General features: G+C 36.2%; 1 protein-coding gene across 1 annotated transcript in view; it reads right to left on the bottom strand.

Annotated features, from left to right (window-relative positions):
• The window catches only part of LOC100662581 (sulfotransferase 1 family member D1), a 120,890-nt gene that overhangs the window by 71,452 nt on the left and 26,776 nt on the right, over positions 1–22,662 (bottom strand). The window contains exons 2-5 of the mRNA XM_023553229.2: positions 12,904–13,029; positions 11,912–12,009; positions 8,160–8,286; positions 5,723–5,820 (exon numbers count right to left, since the gene is read on the bottom strand). Coding sequence (XP_023408997.1) covers positions 5,723–5,820; positions 8,160–8,286; positions 11,912–12,009; positions 12,904–13,029 — 449 coding nt within the window. The remainder of the gene's footprint in view (positions 1–5,722; positions 5,821–8,159; positions 8,287–11,911; positions 12,010–12,903; positions 13,030–22,662) is intronic.

Raw genomic sequence — 22,662 nt, 5'->3', positions numbered from 1 at the left:
CCTCACTACCGTTGTTATGCTTGAGCCCATTGTTGCAGCCACTGTGTCAGTTCATCACACTGCGGGTCTTCCTCTTTTTTGCTCACCCTCTATTCATAAAGCATGATGCACCCTTCTCCAGGGACTGATCCCTCCTGATAACATGTCCAAAGTGTATGAAACATAGTCTCACCATCCTTGCTTCTAAGGAGCATTCTGGTTGTACTTCTTCCAAGACAGATTTGCTAGTTCTTTAGTCAGTCCATGGAATATTCAGTATTCTTCTTCAACACCACAGTTCAAAGATGTCAGCTCTTTGGTCTTCCTTATTCATTGTCCAGCTTTTTCATACATATGAGGATTAAAAACATCATGACTTGGGTAAGGCACACCTTAGTCTTCAAGGTAAAATCTTTGCTTTTTTCACTTTAAAGAGGTCTTTTGCAGCAGATTTGCCCAATGCAATGTGTCTTTTGATTTCTTGACTGCTGCTCCCATGGGTGTTGATTGTGGATCCAAGTAAAATGAAATCCTTGACAACTTTGATCTTTTCTCCATTTATCATGATGTTGCTTATATTATATTATTATTATTATTGCTTATTTTATATTATGATGTTACTTATTTATACATAACCAAAAAAAGAAAAACAATCCAAACCCGTTGCCATCAAGTCAATTTTGACTCATAGCAACCCTATAGGACAGAGTAGAACTGCCCCATAGAGTTTCCAAGGAGTGCCTGGTGAATTCGAACTGCCAGCCTTCTGGTTAGCAGCCAAACTTTTAACCACTATGCCACCAGGGTTTTCTATTTATACATAAAAGAGGTGTTAAATAAAATTTTATTAGCTTGATATCAGAATAAATAACTGTTAATTGATTTTATCTCTGACAGTAGCTAAAGCATTATCGTGCAGTCAATATTTGTATAACATAGTTATTGATTACATTCTTGGCGTTATTTCAGATAATTCCTATATAAACTATAACAGGAGAAGACTGTGATTAATTAATTATCTAAAAGTTAGTCTATAGTAAACCATTCTAGGACAATAATTTTCAGTGAAATTTTTATGCAAAAAAGTCATAGATCTTATATGACACTGGTATCATCCTAAGCATATAAAAGAGAGTAATTAAGGCCTTTTAAGATAGATTTTATTTTAATCTATCTTAAAAACTCCCAGATTTTCTTTGCAAGTCTAATCACCAAGAACTTATGTTTCATTGACTTTAAGAAACAAAGCACATATCTTTGTGTTTTTATAAATCTAATTTCTTGATTTAATTTGTAAGAATACCAGAAACATTGTGCAGAGTCATTAAAATCATAGAGATACTATTGGTTTTTCCAGTGTAGCCTTTGAAATTCTCTTACTGTTTTATTATAAATCACTAATGTAAGTAAGTAAGGAAATATCACACACAGAATTTCCTTTCACTTTCACGAAAGTTTGAAGAATTTTCTTTTTAATTTAGGTGCCTGTTAAAGGAGTTGGAGAAAGAGTAGGTATCCTTAGATTTCTGATCGAAACTTTAGTGTAGGTCCTTTCATTTTCTTTTCATAATCTTCTTTAAATCTCTCATACTGGGCTATAGTGAACTGATTCCTGTCTCCTGAAGTACCTGAAAAGAAAAAATAAGTAAATAGAAATGAAAGGGCAAATTTAGGACTACTGTAGAGTTCCTCTCCATTGTAATTTATATTATCACTTTTTTTTTTAACTTTAGAATGTCATGTCTATTCCACAGCTGTATTCCTCACCTCCCACTAGCACTCTCAGACTTCTAGGTCTTCTTAGTCTTGTAGAAATTCCCAAAGGTGTTTCCAGTATCATATGTAAGGAACTAGTACCTTAAATATCCCTGAGAAATGTCACTGGGAGAAAGCCCAATGTCTGAAAACACTCTTTGTTTTCTAGAGCTTTATTAACAGAGAATATAGAGATGTTTTGATTCATTTTAAAATTATATTTTTCCAAAGTTAGATGACAATATCTTATGAGAAAAAAACAAAAACAAACGAAAAACTTGTATGATCAAGCAAAATTGGGAATTGCTTACTATTAAATAGAATTAAACAGATTGCTATAGGATTTTCAAAGTCTTTAAAAGACTAATCATGTCAAAAATCTCGAACAACATAGGACACAGCATTAACAATGCATATTTGATCACAGAATGCCATTTTCATGGAACATCTCACAGGATTACCATGAAGATAAAAAAAAGGCAAGAAAATGTGCCCAAATACCTTGGTCAGTCTGGTCTAGGGTTTCTCAACCTTAACATATTGACATTTGAGACCAAAAAACTCTTTGCTGTGGGGGACTGTCCTGTGTATTTTAAGATGTTTAGTAGGATCCTTGGCCTCTACTTATTAAATGCCAGTGGCATCAACCCAGTCGTGGCAATCAAAAATGTCTCCAAACATTGCTTATGTCCTCTGAGAGGCAAAATCACACCTCTTTGAGATCAGATATTTCCAGAGCAAATTTATCCATGACATACATTCTTATTTTCTGAAAAACCATAGGACCTACTATTATCCTTTGTAGCCTTTCACAAGAACATCTGTCTCTCAAAGGCTGTCTCAGGCTGTGTAATTGTTAATAACTGTTCACTCCTCCCTTTCACTTTAAGAAGGTTTTACAGCTCTGCCCCTACTCAAGTGTTCTGCCCATTCCTCCTTGGCTCATGCACTTTGAGCTTGACTGTTTGATATGCTTTGGTCCATGGAATTTGAGTATGTGTGACAGACACCACATCTAAAGAGAAACTTTAAAAGATACTGCAAGTTTACACCAACTTTCTTGTTCTTCATTTATGCCGTGATATTAGGTATGTCCTACATATGCGGAGCTCTTTCAGGGTGCATTTCATAAAGCAAACAAGGAACTGAGCCTAGGAGAGCCAAGCAAAACTGAAAAGAGTCAAAAAGAGTTGAGCAAAACTGCAGCAGCCACAGTTAACTGAGCAATATTCACCAACATGTAATTTAAATGAAACATAAATCTGTTTTTTTAAATTCCTGAGATTCTTGGAGTTGTTTGTTGTATAGGAAGCTAACTAATATATACTCTTACAATGAAGTCTCTCTCTCTCACATACGCACACACACAATTCAGTTCAGTATATACTCATTAAAAGTCCTATTTTGTGCAAGATACTATACATTGAGTTCAATGCTGAGGATGCAATGATTTACAATATTACAATGACAACCTCATTAATTTAGTATGCGTAGCATCCACTCTTTGGGGCAGTTCTACTCTGTCCTATAGGGTCGCTATGAGTCGGAATCGACTCGACGGCAGTGGGGTGGGTTTTTAGCATCATTTAAGCTAGCTACTTAGCTTTGAAAAATTTTTAAGAAAGATGACAAAGATCTAGGTCATTCAGACAAATGAATTGCATTCTTTTTTTTAAGTACAAATTTATTTTATTGTTGTTGTTGAGTGCATACACAGCCAAACATACACCAATAGTTTCTACATGTACCATTTAGTGACACTGATTATATTCTTTGAGTTGTGTAACCATTCTCACCTTCCTTTTCCAAGTTGTTTCTCCCCCATTAACATAAATTCACTGTCCCCTAAGGTTCCTACCTAATCTTTTGAGTTGCTGTTGCCAGTTTGATTCCATATGGATAGTTCATAAAGAGTGTAATGCTCAAGGTAGACAATTTTATGAGTTAAGCTAAATTATTGCTTGGTTTTAAGACTTCAGGGGATATTTTTTGCTTAAGGTTTAAAGATTATCTCAGGGTAATGGTTTCAGGATTTCATCCAGCGTTCATGGCTTCAGGAGATCTGGAGTCCATGAGAATTTGCAATTCTCTTCTGCATTTCCTCCCCACCCCCGTTTTGATCAGGATGCCTCTATGGAACCTTTGATTAAAATGTTCAGTAATGGTAGCCAAGCATCATCCAGTTCTGGTCTCTTGACAAAGGAGGCAGTTGTTCATGAGGCAATTAGCCACACATTCCATAGCCTCCTCCTATTCCTGAATCTCCTTCTTCCACTGTTGTTCTATGTGAATAGAAGCAATTTTTCTGCCTTAGATGGCTGCTTGCAAGCTTTTAAGATCCCAGGCACCACGTGTCCAACTAGGAGGTAGAACAGAAGAACTAAGTGTGCTATTAGACCAATTAACTGAGATGTTCCATGAAACCATGACCCTAAGCTTGCCAAACAGGAAACTAAATCTCATGAGGTTTTTGGTTGTACATAGCAGCCTCAGCAGTTACTTTTTTTTGTCTTTGTAAATATATCTATCACACAACTTTTTCCAATTCAACTTTTTACAGGTGTGCAACTTATTGACAGAAATTACAGTAATTGGCTGTGCAACCCTACCCTTAATTAATGAGACATGACTTCCAAGACTGATGTTTATTGAGGCACAAGCTAATGAGTAAACTTTTCTAATTAGAAGGTTTGTCTTATACATTAATCTTACATCAAAGATAGAGTTTTGTTTTGTTTTTTACCACATATTTCCTTTATGCTTGTTTCTTTGTTTGTCCTCCTCAGCATACTTAATGTCTTTTCATTTTTTACAACATCATTCTTATCTGCCCACATACATGCTCCACTCTATGACCAGCAAGCTGTACAAAAACTGCTATATGATGTCCTTACCCTTTCTCATGAAGGGAGACAAAGAATTTTCCATTTCAGACGTCATAGTGGTATAATTTGTGCATGGGTTCTGCTTCATTACATTGTAATGAATGATAGAGTATTTTATCCACTGTTGCTTCTGGCAGGTCTTTCTCTACGAACTTTAACAACTTATGAAGACTACATTTTGTATCGTAACAGAATTAGAATGAAAAAAGAATAATTTTGGGTAGATTTAGTCATTAAGCAGGCAAAGTATTTAATACGGTTCTAATTATGACAATGTAGTGGACGAAATGATTTCAGTTTTGCATGTCAGTATGGCTTGCAAAACTCAAGTGATTAAAAAAAAAAAAAAACTCTACATAGGATAGGAGTCAGCTGGGTGATATTGCTTCCAGAAATCTCTAACTCCCCCTTCATGCTCATGATATTTTGTATACTTCTCCTTTTCTCCCTATACCCAGACATCATCTTAAAGAGAAAAGGGGTATGGACAGGCTGCCTGAGATATATTTAAGAAAATATATAAGAAAATTTAAGAAATACAGAACACTTATTAAATGGATTGTTTAAGTAATCAGATAAGACTGTTTTTAATCACATTAGAGAGTAAATTATTTTTCCACATTAATAATCAGATGGAAGATAAGAAAATAAAAGTTAGATGTTTTATAGATTAAATAGGAAAGTTACATTGTCTGCCCACTGTGTGAGAGAACCCCAACTACCATGGACAAGATAATTTTAGTTACAAGTTCAAGAAGCTTACATTACAGTGAAGGAGACTGATAAAACATAAGAAACACACACATAAAATCATTAGAAGTTGTGATAGAACAATAAAAACAAACTTATATTTTATGGAGGAACAGAAGTCATTGAGAAATTTGAAGCTGGAAGTGGACAACCCTGATTTAGTCTTCGAAAAGATAATTCTCCCTGAGTAGATAATGGAAGAGAAAAGATTACATACTCCAAGAAGATAAGAGGGATGCCTGTACTAGAGTGGAAGGATAGTGGTAGAACAAAATGGATGGGTGCAAGAATTGATGGTTAGTAGATTAGCATTATTGGGATTCCATCAAAAATAAAGAAGAAATTGCTGTTGCCTCTTCTTTCATGTCTTCGTAGAAAAGGTAAAGGATAGGATAATCTTTCATCTTCTCCCACCAGCCCTTCACGTGCTCATACCAGGAACCAAAACACACTGAAATTAAAGATAAAACGTTTTCAATTTTTTAACTACTTATATTAATAAAGAATTGTTAAATGCCATTATAAGTCACCGTTATCAACACACACTTATTAATGCCTATTAGTTCAAGAAAGAGTATGCTAAGGCTAAAGGAAGTATGTGAATAAACCTATTCTCACTGATTTTCAATTTATTTAGAAAAGAGAAAATGCTTCTAATAAGTAAAACTACAAGAGCAACATGGCAGATATGAGGTAACACAGAAAATAAGTGGTATGGAAGTTTATAGAAGAGGAAAAAGGTAGAGAAAATCATAGGGATGGAGCATTTAAGAAAGAGCTGTGGAGGAGCTAGAGTGTATTTGGATCTAAGAAGAAGAGCAGAACTTTGGCAATGATGAGAATAACAATAACACTCTATGGACAAAGAATAGTCCAAGTGATAGCAAACATAAAACTATTGAAGAAAACTTTGAGATGTAGTTGCCTCAAGGAGAAGGTTTTCACAAGGTAATGCTGAGAAATAGGGTTGAAGATGTGAATGAGCAACAAAAATATAATGTCTATATTGATAGATAGGGATACTGATTTTGTTTTGTTGATAATAGAATGTCATTAAATATAGGTTTAAACATGGTGATACAGGTGAAAAAATAGTTTCAGAAGATTCATTTAACATTTATTTAAAAAAAAAAGTTGCTGTTGAGTCGATTCCAACTCATAGCAACCCTATTGGACAGAGTAGAACTGCCCCGTAGAGTTTCCAAGGAGCACCTGGTGGATTCGAACTGCCGACCTTTTGGTTAGCAGCTGTGGCTCTTAACCACTACAGAAACCAGGGTTTCCTCATTTAACATTAGTAGTACCGAAATTAGTACTAAATCATACAGACCAAAAAAAAAAAAAAAAAAAAATCAGTCCTACAGGAGTTTCATCATTAGGAAATAACATCGAGGATTTTATTTGAAGATCGGAAACGTGCACACATTTCATTGGACTGTACTCTTCAAGAACTTTTTAACAACTTGTGTTTCAGTCATAGTATATGTTTGTAAACATTATTCTAATTGGTCTCTCTGCGTTTTGTCTCTGTGTTTTCTGATCCATATCGTAAATTTCTTTAAATGGATCTTCTGAAAACTCCATTGAAATATCTCTACTTTTTTCAAGGACTTGCAAAGGCTTATTGTTCCTTGTTACAATAAGTTGAATTTATGTTTCAGTTTTATGGCCCTTCATACATCAAAACAACTACATACTCTTTAAATCTCTATCTCCAGCAGGATGGAGTTTGTGGAGCCTTAACTGAAGGGCACAAGATAATATATAATTAAGTTAGGCCATAAAGACCTGGACTAGGTTTGTAGCAAATAAAATGAAAATAAATGAATAATCTAATTTAAGGACTATTATAATGATAAATTAAAAAAAATATGTTTGTTCTGAGATTTAATGAGAACTGATGTCTAGAGAAGATTCAAAAAAGACTTTATGTTTCATAGACCAAAATAGCAGAAATATGGTGTCTCCACCATACCTATTGCCGTCAAGTCAATTCAGACTCATAGAGACCCTAGAAGACAGTAGAATTGCCCCACAAGGTTTCCAAGGAGTGGCTGGTGGATTCAGACCACTGACCTTTTGGTTAGCAGCCATAACTCTTAACCACTGCACCACCAAGGGCTACAGCACTACCATAGAAGTATATAAAAAGTATTTTTAAAAGAAAAGCCAGTTTTAGGATATGTAATAAAATCTGTTTTGAATATGTTGAACTTTACAAAATAAATTTCCAAATGGGTTTGTCCTGCAGGCATTTAAATACATTTGATGTTTACAAGAGAAGTCAGGATTGAAAAACGCATGTAAGAATTATCAGTAGAGTTACTACCTTGGTATGAATATGTCTGAAAAAGAAAATACACGTGTAGAATAATAGAACCTTAAGTATAAAACTCTCACTCAAGAATTTTCACAGTTCATTGAAAAAATAAAAGGATGGTAGAGGAAAGCTAAGCTAATCCAAAGAATGTGTATAAAATGTAAACAGCATAACAGCATGGATGCCAAAAGAGGAAAGCACTTAAAAAATTGGCAGTAACGACTAAGCACTAATACAACACTGGAATTATGGACTCAGAAATCTATATGTCACATACCCCCAAAAGTTACACTCCTTTAAGGGATGAAACATTGTATTCTATTTCTATATTCTTCATAATAAATTCTTAGAGTGCTGGGCACATATGGTATTAGGTTTATAATAAACACGTAATTTATATTTGAACTTTACATCTTGCCAAAAAGACTTTCCATTATGGAACTCCATGGTTAAAGGAAGAGTTGACCTACCCTTCCCAGCTATGAATTTATCCAGGAACTCCTCCCAGGTATCAGGCTCTGGGTGCATTTTTGCCATCTGGTAGAAATAATAGTAAGAGACAGCTACATCTTTGGCATTTTGTGCCACATAGATCATCTGTGCAGAGAAATGGGAAATCAGCTTTTCATTTCTGTTCTTTAATCTTAAAATTTTGCTTCTATTGACAGAATGCTTAATTTCACTTCTCTGTTTCCTAATCATAGCTCTCGTGGTACAGTGGTTAAGAGCTACAGCTGCCAACCAAAAGGTCTGCAGTTTGAATCCACCAGCCTCTTCTTGGAAACCTCTTGGGGCAGTTCTACTCTGTCCTATAGGGTCACTAGGAATCGGAATCAACTTGACGGCAATGGGAATCTTAGCATTTGCATCTTTTTCTTGACATAGCATATTCGAAACTATACAAATTATTTTAACAGACTTCTGTCATGCCCCTGCTTTCTCTTTAGCCTTTGAAAAAAGAATATCTTTTGAAATATGAAAAACAACTATAATAACAATTATAATAAATAGTACATATAAAAACTTAATTGGTATTATCCTTAAATTTAGAATGTTTTGCTTACCACTTATTAAAATTAATAATAATAAAGAAATTATAAAACAAAAGCTGAACTAATGCCTGTTTTTTTTCATTTAAAATAAATTACTACTTGGGTAAATTTTTAAAGATTCAACATCATTCTGCCCACAATCATGGCTATGCAGCAATCATTGTTGATTATAATGATTGATGTGAGATAAAATTTTGTTTTATGCATGAAGCCTTTGAGTCTGCTTGAAGGTAGAAATTTTGAGCACATTTTCCAATGGAGATGATATCGTTATGCCTCATTGGTAACAAGTTTTTCAGGCAAGCCCACTGAAATCCATTAAATCTATTTCTCCTCTGAAGTATACCTAATAACACCAAGGACCCAGCCACACATGCAGTAAATATATTTTTAAGGGAAAAGCACTCAGGGAGAAATTTCCTTTCATCTAAGCGGAATCAGAACTTGCTTCTTGGCAAACGATGGGCAAAGGACATGGTACATTTTATACTTATAATCTTCATAATCCGCAACAAAGATGGAAGGAGGAAAGGAATGACTGGAAAGAAGTGTCTCAAAAAATTGAATATGGAGTGTTAAGACTTGAGACTTTGATGGTAACATAACTTCTTGAGAGAATACTAACTTTATAAATGTTCCCATCTACTCCCTATTTCAATACCAGGAGACTCTGGTAACGAACCAACTGTTTTCTTTCTCTTTCATCATCACGTGTAACTTCCTTATCAAGATCTATTTCCTGCTTGCTGCAAAGTAGAAGACAAGGCTATGCTGAAGATATTCCTCAGTTCTCCTACCTGATAGCAAAGATGACTTTCTGGGAGCTTCTAAGGTTCTTAACTGCTGGAATTAAGATAATAAATCATATCTCTATTTTCTCATTTCTTTTATTTTCAAAAAGACTTCGGAGGAAAAGAAGTCACGCATAAAAACATGTACAATGAGTACAATGAGTCTTTGTATAATTAGGTGAAAGTACAATCAATCAATTTTTTCAAAGGGACAACAAACAGCTATTTGGCTCAGTCTATTAAAGGCACTAAGGCTCCCTGGATGACACAAACAGTTCAGTGCTTGACCACTAACTGAAAGGTTGGTAGGTTGGTGGTTTGAACCTACCCAGAGGCACCACAGAAGAAAGCCTGGCAATCTGATTCCATAAGGATTATAGCCACGAAAACTCCACAGGGCAGTTCTATTCTGTTATACATGAAACCTTCATAAGTTGGAATTGCCTAGACAACAATGGTTTTAGTTGTTTTTGGTATTAAAGATGCTGGGATAAAGATGCACTTTAAACTCCTTTCTCAGATCTAGGGGTTTAGTGACTGCCTGGCCTTCCAGATTCATTTTCCACTGTCTTCACATTGTAATTAGCTACACTGAGACCCTCGTAGATCTTTGGCACACACCTTTCTGATTCACATCTCTTACCATATGCTTATGCAGTTTTCTCTCTGTGAAGCATCCTTCTTGTACTCTTGAAAATACTTCTATTCTTTCTTCATGATGCTCATCAAGCTTTTCTTCATCTATTAGACCTCCTTAACACTGCTGCAGGGTTCACAAAGAATCTTTGTTTATCTCATGTGCTAGTACTTATATTGCATATATGTAGTTGTTTTTCAAATGTACCTCTCTTTTTCCACCACTTGATGCATTCTACGGGGTCATATGCTATATAGGGCAGAGGGCATTGACTTTTCTAATCAGTGCATAGTACAGGCATAGGTAAGTAACTAGAATCCAGAAGAACCTCAATAGTATTCGTAGAAATTAAATAAAGGGTGTAATGTGCTCAGGTTGCAGAGACTGTTGCATTTATGTTTGCATTTACAATGCAAGCACAATAGCTGATACGTTCAGGTAAAGAAGCTGCCGTAGCTCAGGGCACAGGCGTTTTGTGATCCACCACGTTACATCAAAGAAAACAAGAAAAACAGAACTACGAGCACCATATGGATAGATATCACAAGTAGAATGTTGCATAAAAAGCTAAACCTTCAAGGATATATACTTTATGACTTGAGGCCATCGCTGTTGTTACCTGACTCATGGTGACCCCATGCACAACAGAAGAAAACACCACTGGATCCCGCACCATACACCTGATCAAGTGGCGATCGGACCATTGTGATCCACTGAATTTCCATTGGCTGCTTTTCATAAGTAGATCCTAGGGCTTTCTTTCCTAGTCCATCTTAGTCTGAAAACCCTGGTAAAACCTGTTCAACATCACAGCAACAAGCAAGCTTCCACTGACAGTTGAGTGGTGGCTGTACATGAGGTGCATTGGTCAGGAATTGAGCCCAGGTCTCCTACATGGGAGCTGAGGATTCTACCACTGAACCACCAATCCCCTGCAAGATTACAGTTAACACACGAGGCAGCTAACCAAAAGGGTGGAAGTTGGAGTCCATCAGAGGCACCTGGGAAGAAAGGGCTGGTAATCTACTTCCAAAAAGTTAGCTACTGAAAACCCTATGGAGCATAGTTCTACTCTGACACAGATGGGGTCCCTCTATGGCAACTGGTACTGATACGATTACAGGCAAACTAATTTGTGATGAAAGCATTCAGGATAGTGGTTACCTTTATGAATGGCGGTTACTTCCTGGAAATGGGAAGAAACTGAGCTTTTGAGATGCTGGTAATGTTCTCTTTCTTAATCTAGGTGCTGGTTTCCTGGATATGCTAACTTTATGAAAATTCATCCGTCTATATTTTACACATTTCTCCCTGAAGGTTATACTTCAATAAAAATGTTTATAAAAAGAAGTTTAAAAATAATCCATAAATTATAATTCACCATATTTTTAAATTAGGATGTTCCAGAAGAAATAAATTCTGGGGTTATTTGTTTAAAAATAAGTTGTTTAAAAGCTATTGATAGGGAGTGAAGGGATTTAGTTAGGAAGACAGATATCTTTGAGGACAGAAAATCCGACAGATCCTCAGTGTTTGGGCATGGAGTCTAGTCCCTGTCTACACCATTGGTGTCCAAGCCACTGTTGTATGCACTGATACTATTTAATCCTTGGGATATAGGGTCCGTATCATTATTTTTACAATGACTTACCCATAGGTTACAATACCATACCTTCAATTCTGAATAATTAGTAAAAGAAATTACAGCACAAATGAAGGAGTCTTTGTTTAAAATTTGCTACCTTGCAGTCATTCTTCCACAATGAGAAAGGGAGAAGTTGAACAGGTAGGTGCGTTTTTACTAGTTGAGGAGACTGTATGTTTTTCAGTTGCTCAATGCCTGCAAGCACAGAAATTCACAAACTACATTAGAAATGTGAAATTGTAAAAGTCAACTACAATACAATCTAAGACTTTATGAACTTTAATCTCACTACATGGTTTGAAATGGCTAAAGTCATATGCCCCAAAAATCTACCATGAGAATTAAAAATTCTGCATAGTTAGACTGCTTTATTACCCATCAGTAGCAGAGATTTTACCGTCTTCATTAAAAAAAAAGTGTCTATAAAGTCCTCAGATACAACGCTTTGATGGAACAGAAGGAGCATTGGTCCAACAGTCAAGATGTCCAGACTTTTCCTTCACTTAGTAATGCAAAACCATGTTTCCATAATCCCTTTCCATGAGTTTGTAAATATCAGCTAACTAGCAATATTCATAAATCTATACTGAGTCAAACATTGCATTTTCCTTATGTAATGATTACACAATATTTAAATGCTAAAGACTTCCATCTTCCTTACTAAGAAAAAAATTCACTGTATCAAAATCTGTTCTTATGTAGACATTATCTTTGTGCAGATGAGCAGTATGATATGATTATTGGCAGTACCAATTTCTGACTGTTCTAATACACCAAACCAAACAAAACCCATTGCCAGCAAGTCCATTCCATCTCATAGTGACCATATAGGACAGAGTAGAACTCCCCCATAGGGCTTCCAAGGCTATGAATCTTTGTAGAAGCAGACTGCCACATCTTTCTCCCACAGGTAGTGGATTCAAACCTCTGAGCTTTCGGTTAGCACCCTAATGCTTAATCACTGCACCACCACCCTTACAATCCAACAGTCCTCTGTCTGTATGATTTTCCATTATGATGCCTCCAAACATCTCAAAAAGTTAGGGATACTTATTTCTATGGTGAAAAGTAACAATTTAGTGAAAATACCATACGTGAGACCAGGGATTATTAATTCCGTGAACGGCACTTGTTTGTGTATTGCATCCCATTTACATTTCTCCGCATCCCTATTGTTATAGACCAAATCATATATTTCACTGACCCAGGTCGTTCCTGAAAAAAAAAAGAAACTCTATAAACTTTTCTGACAAATAATATGAGAAGGGCAATAGATTTCTATAACACCTAAGGCAAAATTGCTCTTCATTTCCACTTCCTCTCTTTTCCCCTTTCCTAGGAGGCATCCTTTTGTACATTGAACACATATATATGCATTGTGTATATAGAAATTTTGATTAAAATAATCATAAATATAAGACTTAAAAAGGAAGTAAAACAGGTGGTATTAAAGAGACACTACATGATTAATAATAGTATACCTCCCTGGATGGAATGAGTGGGGAAAGAGAAGACTGACCACCATGTAGCGTACTTCAATGAGGCTGATCACTAATTTGCACATTTCCTATTAATATCAGAAAATATTTTAGAGTGAAAAGCATTGAATTAAAAACAGTTAATATCTGGTGGAGGGAAAAAAAGAGGAATTTTGTGATTTCAGTGGTGGTGTTCAGTGTGCAACTCACAAACAAAAGACAATGGCTCCTGAATCAGTGGAGTGGAACAAATCACTCTGCCCTTCATGGTACTATGACTCACCAGTCTTTTGAGAAATGGACCAAAAGCATACGAGGATATGGTGTACTTAATTGTCTATACACTTAAAAAAAAACACACTTAAGGATCAGGTTATTGAGGCATTGCTAGAAAAAAGTTTTAAGACATAGGAGAAAAACTTTTTAACTCTTGCCATCGCCTTTTACTTTCTCAAAGGTGTAAGCATAGTCCTTTAATTGAATACTCATGGGTGAAAACTAAAAAAACTAAATTGATTATGTATTAAAATAATTAAATCATGCACACAGCAGCATTTTTGAAGACTGGTGTATACATGGATGCATCTTTGGATTAGTTTCAGTTATTAGAGTACCTTAAACCAAAAAACCAAACCATACCCATTTCTGTCAAGTCGATTTTGACTCATAGTGACACTATAAGACAGAGCAGAACTGCCCCAGAGGGTTTTCAAGGAGCAGCTGGTGGATTTAAACTGCCTCAGGCCCACTTTATAGTGGACAATACTGTGGACAACACCTCCTCCTTCCTGTCCCTAAATTATAAGTAGTAGGCAATCTCCTCACCCTTCTGACAGTTCCGGTGCCAAAAGAAAGGGGAACCAAAATCAATACTATTTTTTAACTTTTCTTTGCCTGTTATGGCTTAGGTTTAAGCAACTGGAAAAGAGATCTAAAATCCAAAGTGCAATATAACACATTTCATCTCCTATCAGTGGGCCGTTCAAACTGTGGCATGTGAAATCTGATTGAAATAAATGACAATTTACCTTTTGTATGCTTCGTATTGGAAAGGTTTGTTTTCTGTGATTTGTGGAAGAAAAAAACTAAAAAGAACACAACAGTTGACTCATGTAAGGAGACAGCTAAGCTTGTATAACAAAATTAACAGGCACTGATACTACAGGGTCATTTTGAGTCGGAATCAATTAAACAGCAATTTTTTTTTTTTTTTTTTTAGATATTCAAAGCTTTAGGACACTCAACAGTGTTTAAAGTGAATAAAATAAATGCAAAAGACATCTACCAAAAGAGAACATAATTAAGCTGTGAGTAAGCATCTAGCTTTTACCAGTCCAGAAAAAGTTCCCCTTCAAAAAGCATCTTCATAGATTATTTTTATGGTCCTGCTTTTGACTGTATCCAAAAATAACAAAAACAATACAGTAGGCACATTGTCAGTGATTTCCCCCATGTCTCTAAATTTGTATCTTATCAAGGAAATGAAACATGGCTTTTGGTCCCAAATAATTTGGCCTTGGTGAACTACTCAGAAAGCAGTGTAAAGCAGCAAGAAAAGAAAAATATTTTGCCAAAACAAGGCTGTTTTTTATATCTACAAAGGTCTGTGATGTGCATTTGTTTACTTTCTGCTAGAAGCTCGTTGCTCTCAACGTATTCAAGTCTCGTATTCGTGACTTGAATACGTTACAATCCCCAAGTTCAGGGCTTTCTTCCAGGAGTTTTTACATGTTCCTTTGAAATAATTTTGTTATTTACAATCTAAAAAGATGATGAATAGTCAGTATACATGTAAAAAATTTACTTTCCCAAAACCTTGCAAGGAATGAGGTAGGACTATAAAGGAAAGTTAACTTTAGAGGGTTTAGTAACTAGATTGATTATGGGTTCAAGTGATTTAATTGGATTTAAAAAAAAAGAGAGAGAAAGAGAGTCTCATGTTTCTAATATTTCTCTGTACATCTATCACTGAGTCAGAAAATTCTTTGTGATAAATATATCTGTCTGTTATAAGTTGAAATACAAAATTATTGGCTCTTATTGAGTTATCTTAAATTCTTCTTCCTGAGGTCTTATTTCTGGTAGGTAGTTGTCACTTCAATATAAACAAAATATGTAAGTATGAAAATATACAGAGGGTATAAATTCATTTTTAGTATTTTTTATTTGAATTTTAAAAAATTTATAAAAAACTCCAGCATTAATTTCCCCTTAGATATATCTTCCATTTGATCACTAGCCTTTCAGAATGGGAAGCAAATTTGTCAAGATCAAACTAGCCTAGAAACTGCCATTGTGCCCCTTGATAAATGTTTAACAAACTCAGGGAAAACCTGGCTAGCAATTCGCATTCATAATCAGTGAGCACAAATAAATGAAAAGGACTGATCAGACTTGGAATAGGTGGAGATCAGAAGGTCATCAGGTCGGGTCTCAAATGACTGCCCCTGGGTCCACTCTTGAGTGATGCTTCAGAAGAGGGGAATGCCCTGAATGTCCACTGACTCCCTCCTGAAGACATCTTACTTGTTCATTTTTGAGTGTCTAGATATTAAATAAAATGTATAATATTAAAAACTCTATATTTTAATAGCATTAATTAAATTAATATTTCAGTAGCATTGTCATTACTCTAGATCTAGCAATGTTAGACCACAATACTGTGCAGTATAAGTCAGTGGAAGAAGAGACAATACTGTAAAAGCTAAAGAGGGCTTGTACAATTGCATGTATGCTGTTTATACATTGTTGTTGTTAGGTGCCGTCGACTCAGTTCTGACTCATAGCAAACCCATGTACAGCAGAATGAAACACTGCCCGGTCCTGCACCACCCTCACAATACTTGTTAGGCTTGAGTCCACTCTTGCAGCTACTGTGTCAATCCATTGCTGCAAATACTTTTTGTGTAGTGACATATAGCATCTACCCATGCAAAGGTTTCTGGGGTATGTGATAAAGTTACCGGACTTTGGAGTTAGGGGAAAGGTGTCTTAACCACAGTGTTACTAATTCATTGTCATGAGGGCTTGAGCAAGCCATGTGACTACAATGTATCTTCTTAACTATAAAATCAGGAGTGGCTTAAATTGGTACTTCCCTCCATTAGATTACAGGGAGAATTGGTAAATTATTCTATATAAATGATCTGCAATAGATCACAAGAGTTAGGGCAGAGTAGGGACAAGAAACACCTAGCAGAGAAACTAAATAACAAAAAGCCCACAAAATAGGTAAAAGAAACAAACTTAAGGTAATTCTAGTATTGGAGTTATATTGCTTTGAATAACTTTCTAACACTAGTGATTTGTGGTTACATGATGGTATTTTATATTCTTAGCAGGGCTCTAGTGAAGGTATGTTTATTAATCTTTTGGCTGCTATAAGAAGTGAAAGGATTTAACATATCCTAAGTCCTCCTACCAAACATGGCTTTTTCCAAGTTAGCATAAAACCAAAAACCAAACTCATTACCATTGAGTCAATTCCGGCTCGTAGATACCTTACATGACAGAATATAACTACCCCATAGGGAGCGGCCGGTAGATTCAAACTGCCAACATTTGGTTAGCAGCCAAGATCTTAGCCACTGTGCCACCAGGGATTTTTCTTCTCCTAAAGTCCTAAAGTTCTAGGAAATAGAGAATATCTAAGTAACTCAAGTTATAAAGCATCCAGAAACCCTGTGTCAGCTGCTGAACTTCTCTTCAAGAATTAAAAACACAAAGCCTCTGGAATAATGTATGTGTTTTAATCTGTGCCTTTTCTGCAGTGCAATTTCTTATCTTCTTTTTTTTTTAAACAAAAAACTCTCTCACCACCAAACCCACCACTACCCTACCCATTCAAATAATTTTCATTTAAAAGAGTCATGGTTCAAATTGTTTAATAATTCATTTTTTATCAAAATGAATTCACTTTACAACACAAGCCTTTCTTAAAAGAGATGGCAATTTATCCAAAGCAACTCAACCTGGTAATACAGAAAGACTATAAATTTATTCAATTGCCTTCATCTTCTTTTATGTCCACCAAAACCCTTCATTCTTCCTCCCACCAAATATATACATATATATGTGTATATGTGTATATATATATACACACATATATATATCTCCAAGAATCATCTTATAGGAACAAATGATTTTAATATTTTTGTAAAATAATTCATGACCTGATTATTTTCTTTAAAGATTAACTTCTCAAAGTAGCTAACTTTTGTTCCACTACCTAGTACTTTTCATACATTATCCATGGCCATTTGTTTCATAGTACTATTAGCCAGAGCCTCAACTTCCTACTCATTTCTTCCCAGTTATCCTCCACAGCTTGTTTTTGTTGAAGAAATAGTTGGTGAGTTAGACCTATAAATCAGTCCTCTTTGCTCCAAATCAAGTTCTTTATTTTAATTTTTCTCCAATACATTAGGAACTATCAGCATAAGAAATGTTTTAGATTATTATTTCTCCTTAGTATGTAATCAGTACTTAAGAAATTAATTATATTAGACTTCACTTATATGTTTACCATCACCCTTGGTCACCCAAACATATATCTGTCAGTTTGTCATACTGTGGAGACTCTCATGTTGCTCTGATGCTGGAAGCTATGCCACTGATATTCAGATACCAGCACAGTCACCCATGAGTAAGAGGTTTCAGCTCAGCTTCCAGGCTAAAACAGACTAGGAAGAAGAAAGTGGCAGTCTACTTCTAAAAAGAATTAGCCAGTGAAAACCTTATGAATAGCAATGGAACATTGTCTGATACAGTGCCTGAAGATAAGCCCCCAAGGTGGGAAGGCACTCAAAAGAAAGCTGGGGAAGGGATGCCTCCTCAAAGGAGAGTTGACCTTAATGACATGGATGGAGTCAAGCTTTCAGGAATTGCATTTGCTGATGTGGCATGACTCAAAATGAGAAAGAAACAGCTGACTGTTTCTTTCCATTAATAATCAGAACATGGAATGTACAAAGTATGCACATGGGAAAATTGAAAATAGTCAAAAGTGAAATGGAATGCATAAACACCAATATCCTAGACATTAATGAGATGAAATGGACTGGTATTGGCCATTTTGAATTGGACAGTCATGTATAATATTGCCTACTATGCTGGGAATGACAACTTGAAGAGGAATGGCTTTGCATTCATCATCAAAAAGAACATTTCAAGATCTATTCTGAAGTACAATGCTGTAAGTGTTAGGACAATATCCACATGCCTACAAGGAAGACCAGTTAATATGACTGTTATTCAAATTATGTACCAACCACTAAGGCCAAACATGAAGTAATTGAAGATTTTTACCAACTTCTACAGTCTGAAGTTGATCAAATATGCAATCAGGATGCATTGATAATAACTGGTGATTGGAATGTGAAAGTTGGAAACAAAGAGAAAGGATCAGTAGTTGGAAAATACGGCCTTTGTGATAGAAACAATGCCAGAGATTGCGTGATAGAATTTTGTAAGAACAATGACTTCTTCATTGCAAATACCTTTTTTCACCAACATAAACATCGACTATACACATGGACCTCACCAGATGGACTACACAGGAACAAAATTGACTGCATTTGTGGAAAGAGATGATGGAAAAGCTCAATATCATCAGTCAGAACAAGACCAGGGGCTGACTGGGGAACAGACCATCTGTTGCTCATATGCAAGTTCAAGTTGAAACTGAAGAAAATTAGAACAAGTCCACAAGAGCCAAAGTATGATCTTGAGTATATCACACCTCATTTTAGAGACCATCTCAAGAATAGTTTTGATGCATTGAACACTAATGACCAAAGGCCAGATGAGTTATGGAATAACATTAAGGATATCATACATGAAGAAAGCAAAAGGTCACTAAAAAGACAGGAGAGAAAGAAAACACCTAAACGGGTGTCAGAAAAGGCTCTGAAACTTGCTTTTGAATGTTGAGTAGCTAAAGCAAAAGGAAGAAATGATGAAGTAAAAAACAGAACAGAAGATTTCAAAGGGCAGCTCAAGGAGACAAAGTATTACAGTGACGTGTGCAAAAGCCTGGAGATAGAAAACCAAAAGAGAAAAACATGCTGAGCATTTCTCAAGCTGAAAGAAATGAAGAAAAAATTCAAACCTCAAGTAGCAATACTGAAGATTTCTATGGGGAAAATATTAAACGTCCCAGGAAGCATCAAAAGAAGATGGAAGGAATACACAGAGTCACTATACCAAAAATAATTCGTCGATGTTCAACCATTTCAAGAGGTAACATATGATCAGGAACCAATGGTACTGAAGGAAGAAGTCCCAGCTGTACTGAAGGCACTGGAGAAAAACAAGGCTCCAGGAATTGACAGAATAGTGATTGGGATATTTCAACAAACAGGTGCAGCACTGGAAGTGCTCACTCATCTATACCAAGAAATTTGGAAGGTAGCTACCCAGCCAACTGACTGGACCAAAAAACAAAACCAAACCCAGTGCGATCGAGTCGATTCTGACTCTTAGTGACCCTATAGGACAGAGTAAAACTGCCCTATAGAGTTTCCAAGGAGCATCTGGCGAATACGAACTGTCAACCCTTTGGTTAGCAGCCATAGCACTTAACCATTATGCCACCAGGGCTTCCCTATTGCTTACTCCTGAGAAAGATGATCCAATTGAATGAGAAGATTATCGAACAATATCATTAATATCACAAACAAGTAAAAGTTTGCTGAAGAACATTCAAAATCAGTTACAGTAGTACATTGACTGTGAACTTCCAGAAATTCAAGCCGGATTCAGAAAAGGATGTAGAACCAGGGATATCATTGCTGATGTCAGATGGATCTTGGCTAAAAGCAGAGAACACCAGAAAGATGTTTACCTGTGTTTTATTGACTATGCAAAGACATTTGACTGTGTGGATCATTAAAAAATTAGGGCTAACATTTCAAAGAATGGTAATTCCAGAACACTTAATTGTGCTCATGAGGAGCCTGTACATAGATCAAGAGGCAGTTGTTCAGAAAAAACAAGGGGACACCATGTAGTTTAAAGTCAGGAAAGTTATGCATCAGTGTTGTATCATTTCACCATACCTGTTCAATCTGCATGTTAAGTAAATAATCCAAGAAACTGGACTATATGAAGAAGAAAGGGGAATCACCACTAGTGGAAGACTTGTTAACAACCCATGTTATGCAGATGACAAAACCTTGCTTGCTGAAAGTAAAGAGGACTTGAAGCACTTACTGATGAAGATCAAACACCACAGCCATCAGCATGGATTGTACCTCAACATAAAGAAAACGAAAACCTCACGACTGGACCAATAAGCAACATAATGATGAATGGAGAAAAGATTGACGTTGTCAAGGATTTCATTTTACTTGCATTCACAATCAACCCCCAGGGAAGCAGCAGTCATGAAATCAAAAGACTCATTGCATTGGGCAAATCTGCTTTAAAAAACCTCTCTAAAGTGTTGAAAACCAAAGATGTCACTGTGAGGAATATGGTGAGCCTGACCCAACCCATGGCATTTTCAATCACATCATATATATGCAAACCCTGGACAATGAATAAGAAAGACAGAAGAAGAATTGACGCCTTTGAATTGTGGCATTGGCAAAGAATATTGAGTATATGGTAGACTGCCAAAAGAATGAACAAATCTGTCTTGGAAGAAGTACAACCAGAATACTCTTTAGAAGCAAGTATGGCGAGACTACGTCTTACATACTTCCAACATGTTGCCTAGAGAGATTAGTCTCTGGAGAAGGACATCAGGCTTCGTAAAGTACAGGGTCATGGAAAAAGGGGAAGATTCTCAATGAGATGGATTGACTCAGTGGCTGCAACAATGGACTCAAGCATCACAATAATTGTGGGCATGGTGCAGGACTGGGCAGTGTTTCCTTCTATTGCACATAGTGTTGCTATGAGTAGGAACTGACCTGACAACATCTAACAACAATAACCCCTAATCCTTCCCCTACCCTATTAAAAATTACCTGCCTTATAATTCATCCCATTGGTTGCAGACGATGCTCTTTAATATGACCAATTAATTAAGCTCACCTATGCTGACGAAAGGATTCTAGGAGAGATCTCTACAATCTCTCCTTCTTAAAAAAGTTTTTTGAGTGAAAATACTGGAAACTCATTCAAAGTGTATTCAGCACTATGCTTATTAGAGTCTTGGCTACCTTTGCCCACCTTGCTAATATAAACGGACTTTTTTTTTTTTTAATCAACTTTGAAGCTTTTGTGAGGTAAGCATTTCTGGTAGGTGAAATAGTAACAGCCTTCTCATCCATGTTCTCCACTATGTCAAAATATATCAGTTAGTAAAATGCAAAATGTACAGAGAGTTCTTTCCTAGCTATCAAGGTGCTAGTTTGTTTGTTTTATAGGACCAGGCTTTGATGCTGTTGTTTTTTCACTGCACTCATACATACTAACATAAAAGAAAGTGCCTTGAAAAAAAAAAAATTAAAAATATTTATTGAATACTAGGAGCCCCAGAGGGGCTCCTTAGTTATTATATAATATGGTTAAGCACTCAGCTGGTACCCTGTACGTCGGCGGTTTGAACCCAACTGCTCCACCTCCACAGGAGAAAAGACCTGGTGACCTAGTTCCTTAAAGATTAAGGTGGCTATGAGTCAGAATCCACTCGACAGTACACAACAAAACCAACAAAACCAACGTATAATATCTAAAGGAGCCTGGGTGGCACAAGCATTTTTCAATTGGCTGCTAACAAAAAGATTGGCTTGAACCCACTCAGCAACTCCGTGGAAGAAGTCCTAGTGAATTGCTTCCATAAAGATTACAGCCAAGAAAACCCTGTGGAGCAGTTCCACTATGAAACACATGGGGTCGCCATGAGTTGGGAGCTGACTCGACAGCAACTAACTACAACATATAATCTCTGGCAGACACTGTGCGTTGGGGAACCAATGATGAGAGAATAAAATGCGTGGCTCCCTATTGTTGTAGTGCTTAGAAGTGAATGGTACAGATAGACACTGATCAATCAGCCATACCAATAAATTGAAAAATTCAGAAGTAATAAATGCTATGAAGCAGAGATCTGTTGGTAAATAGGGGACCATTGACAGAGCAAAAAATGTCTCCCCTGAGGAATGAACCAATACTTCAAGTAAGAGCAAGAGTTAATTTGGAAAAGAGAAAAAGAACTTTCTATCCAGGAAACAGCATGTGCAAAGATCTGATGGTGGGAAAGGGAAATAAGGCCCATGTGCCTTGAGTGCCCAAGGGAGGGAGAACACGCAGATACTTTGCCAAGTTATGTGTTAATAAACTACCATACTACCACCCATCTGTTTGTTGTATTGTGGTGGCTTGTGTGTTGCTATGATCCTGAAAACTATGGCACTGGTAT

Source organism: Loxodonta africana, chromosome 5 (genome assembly GCF_030014295.1).
Source record: "Loxodonta africana isolate mLoxAfr1 chromosome 5, mLoxAfr1.hap2, whole genome shotgun sequence".
Classification (NCBI taxonomy): domain Eukaryota; kingdom Metazoa; phylum Chordata; class Mammalia; order Proboscidea; family Elephantidae; genus Loxodonta; species Loxodonta africana.
This window is presented reverse-complemented; position numbering and strand designations above follow the sequence as displayed.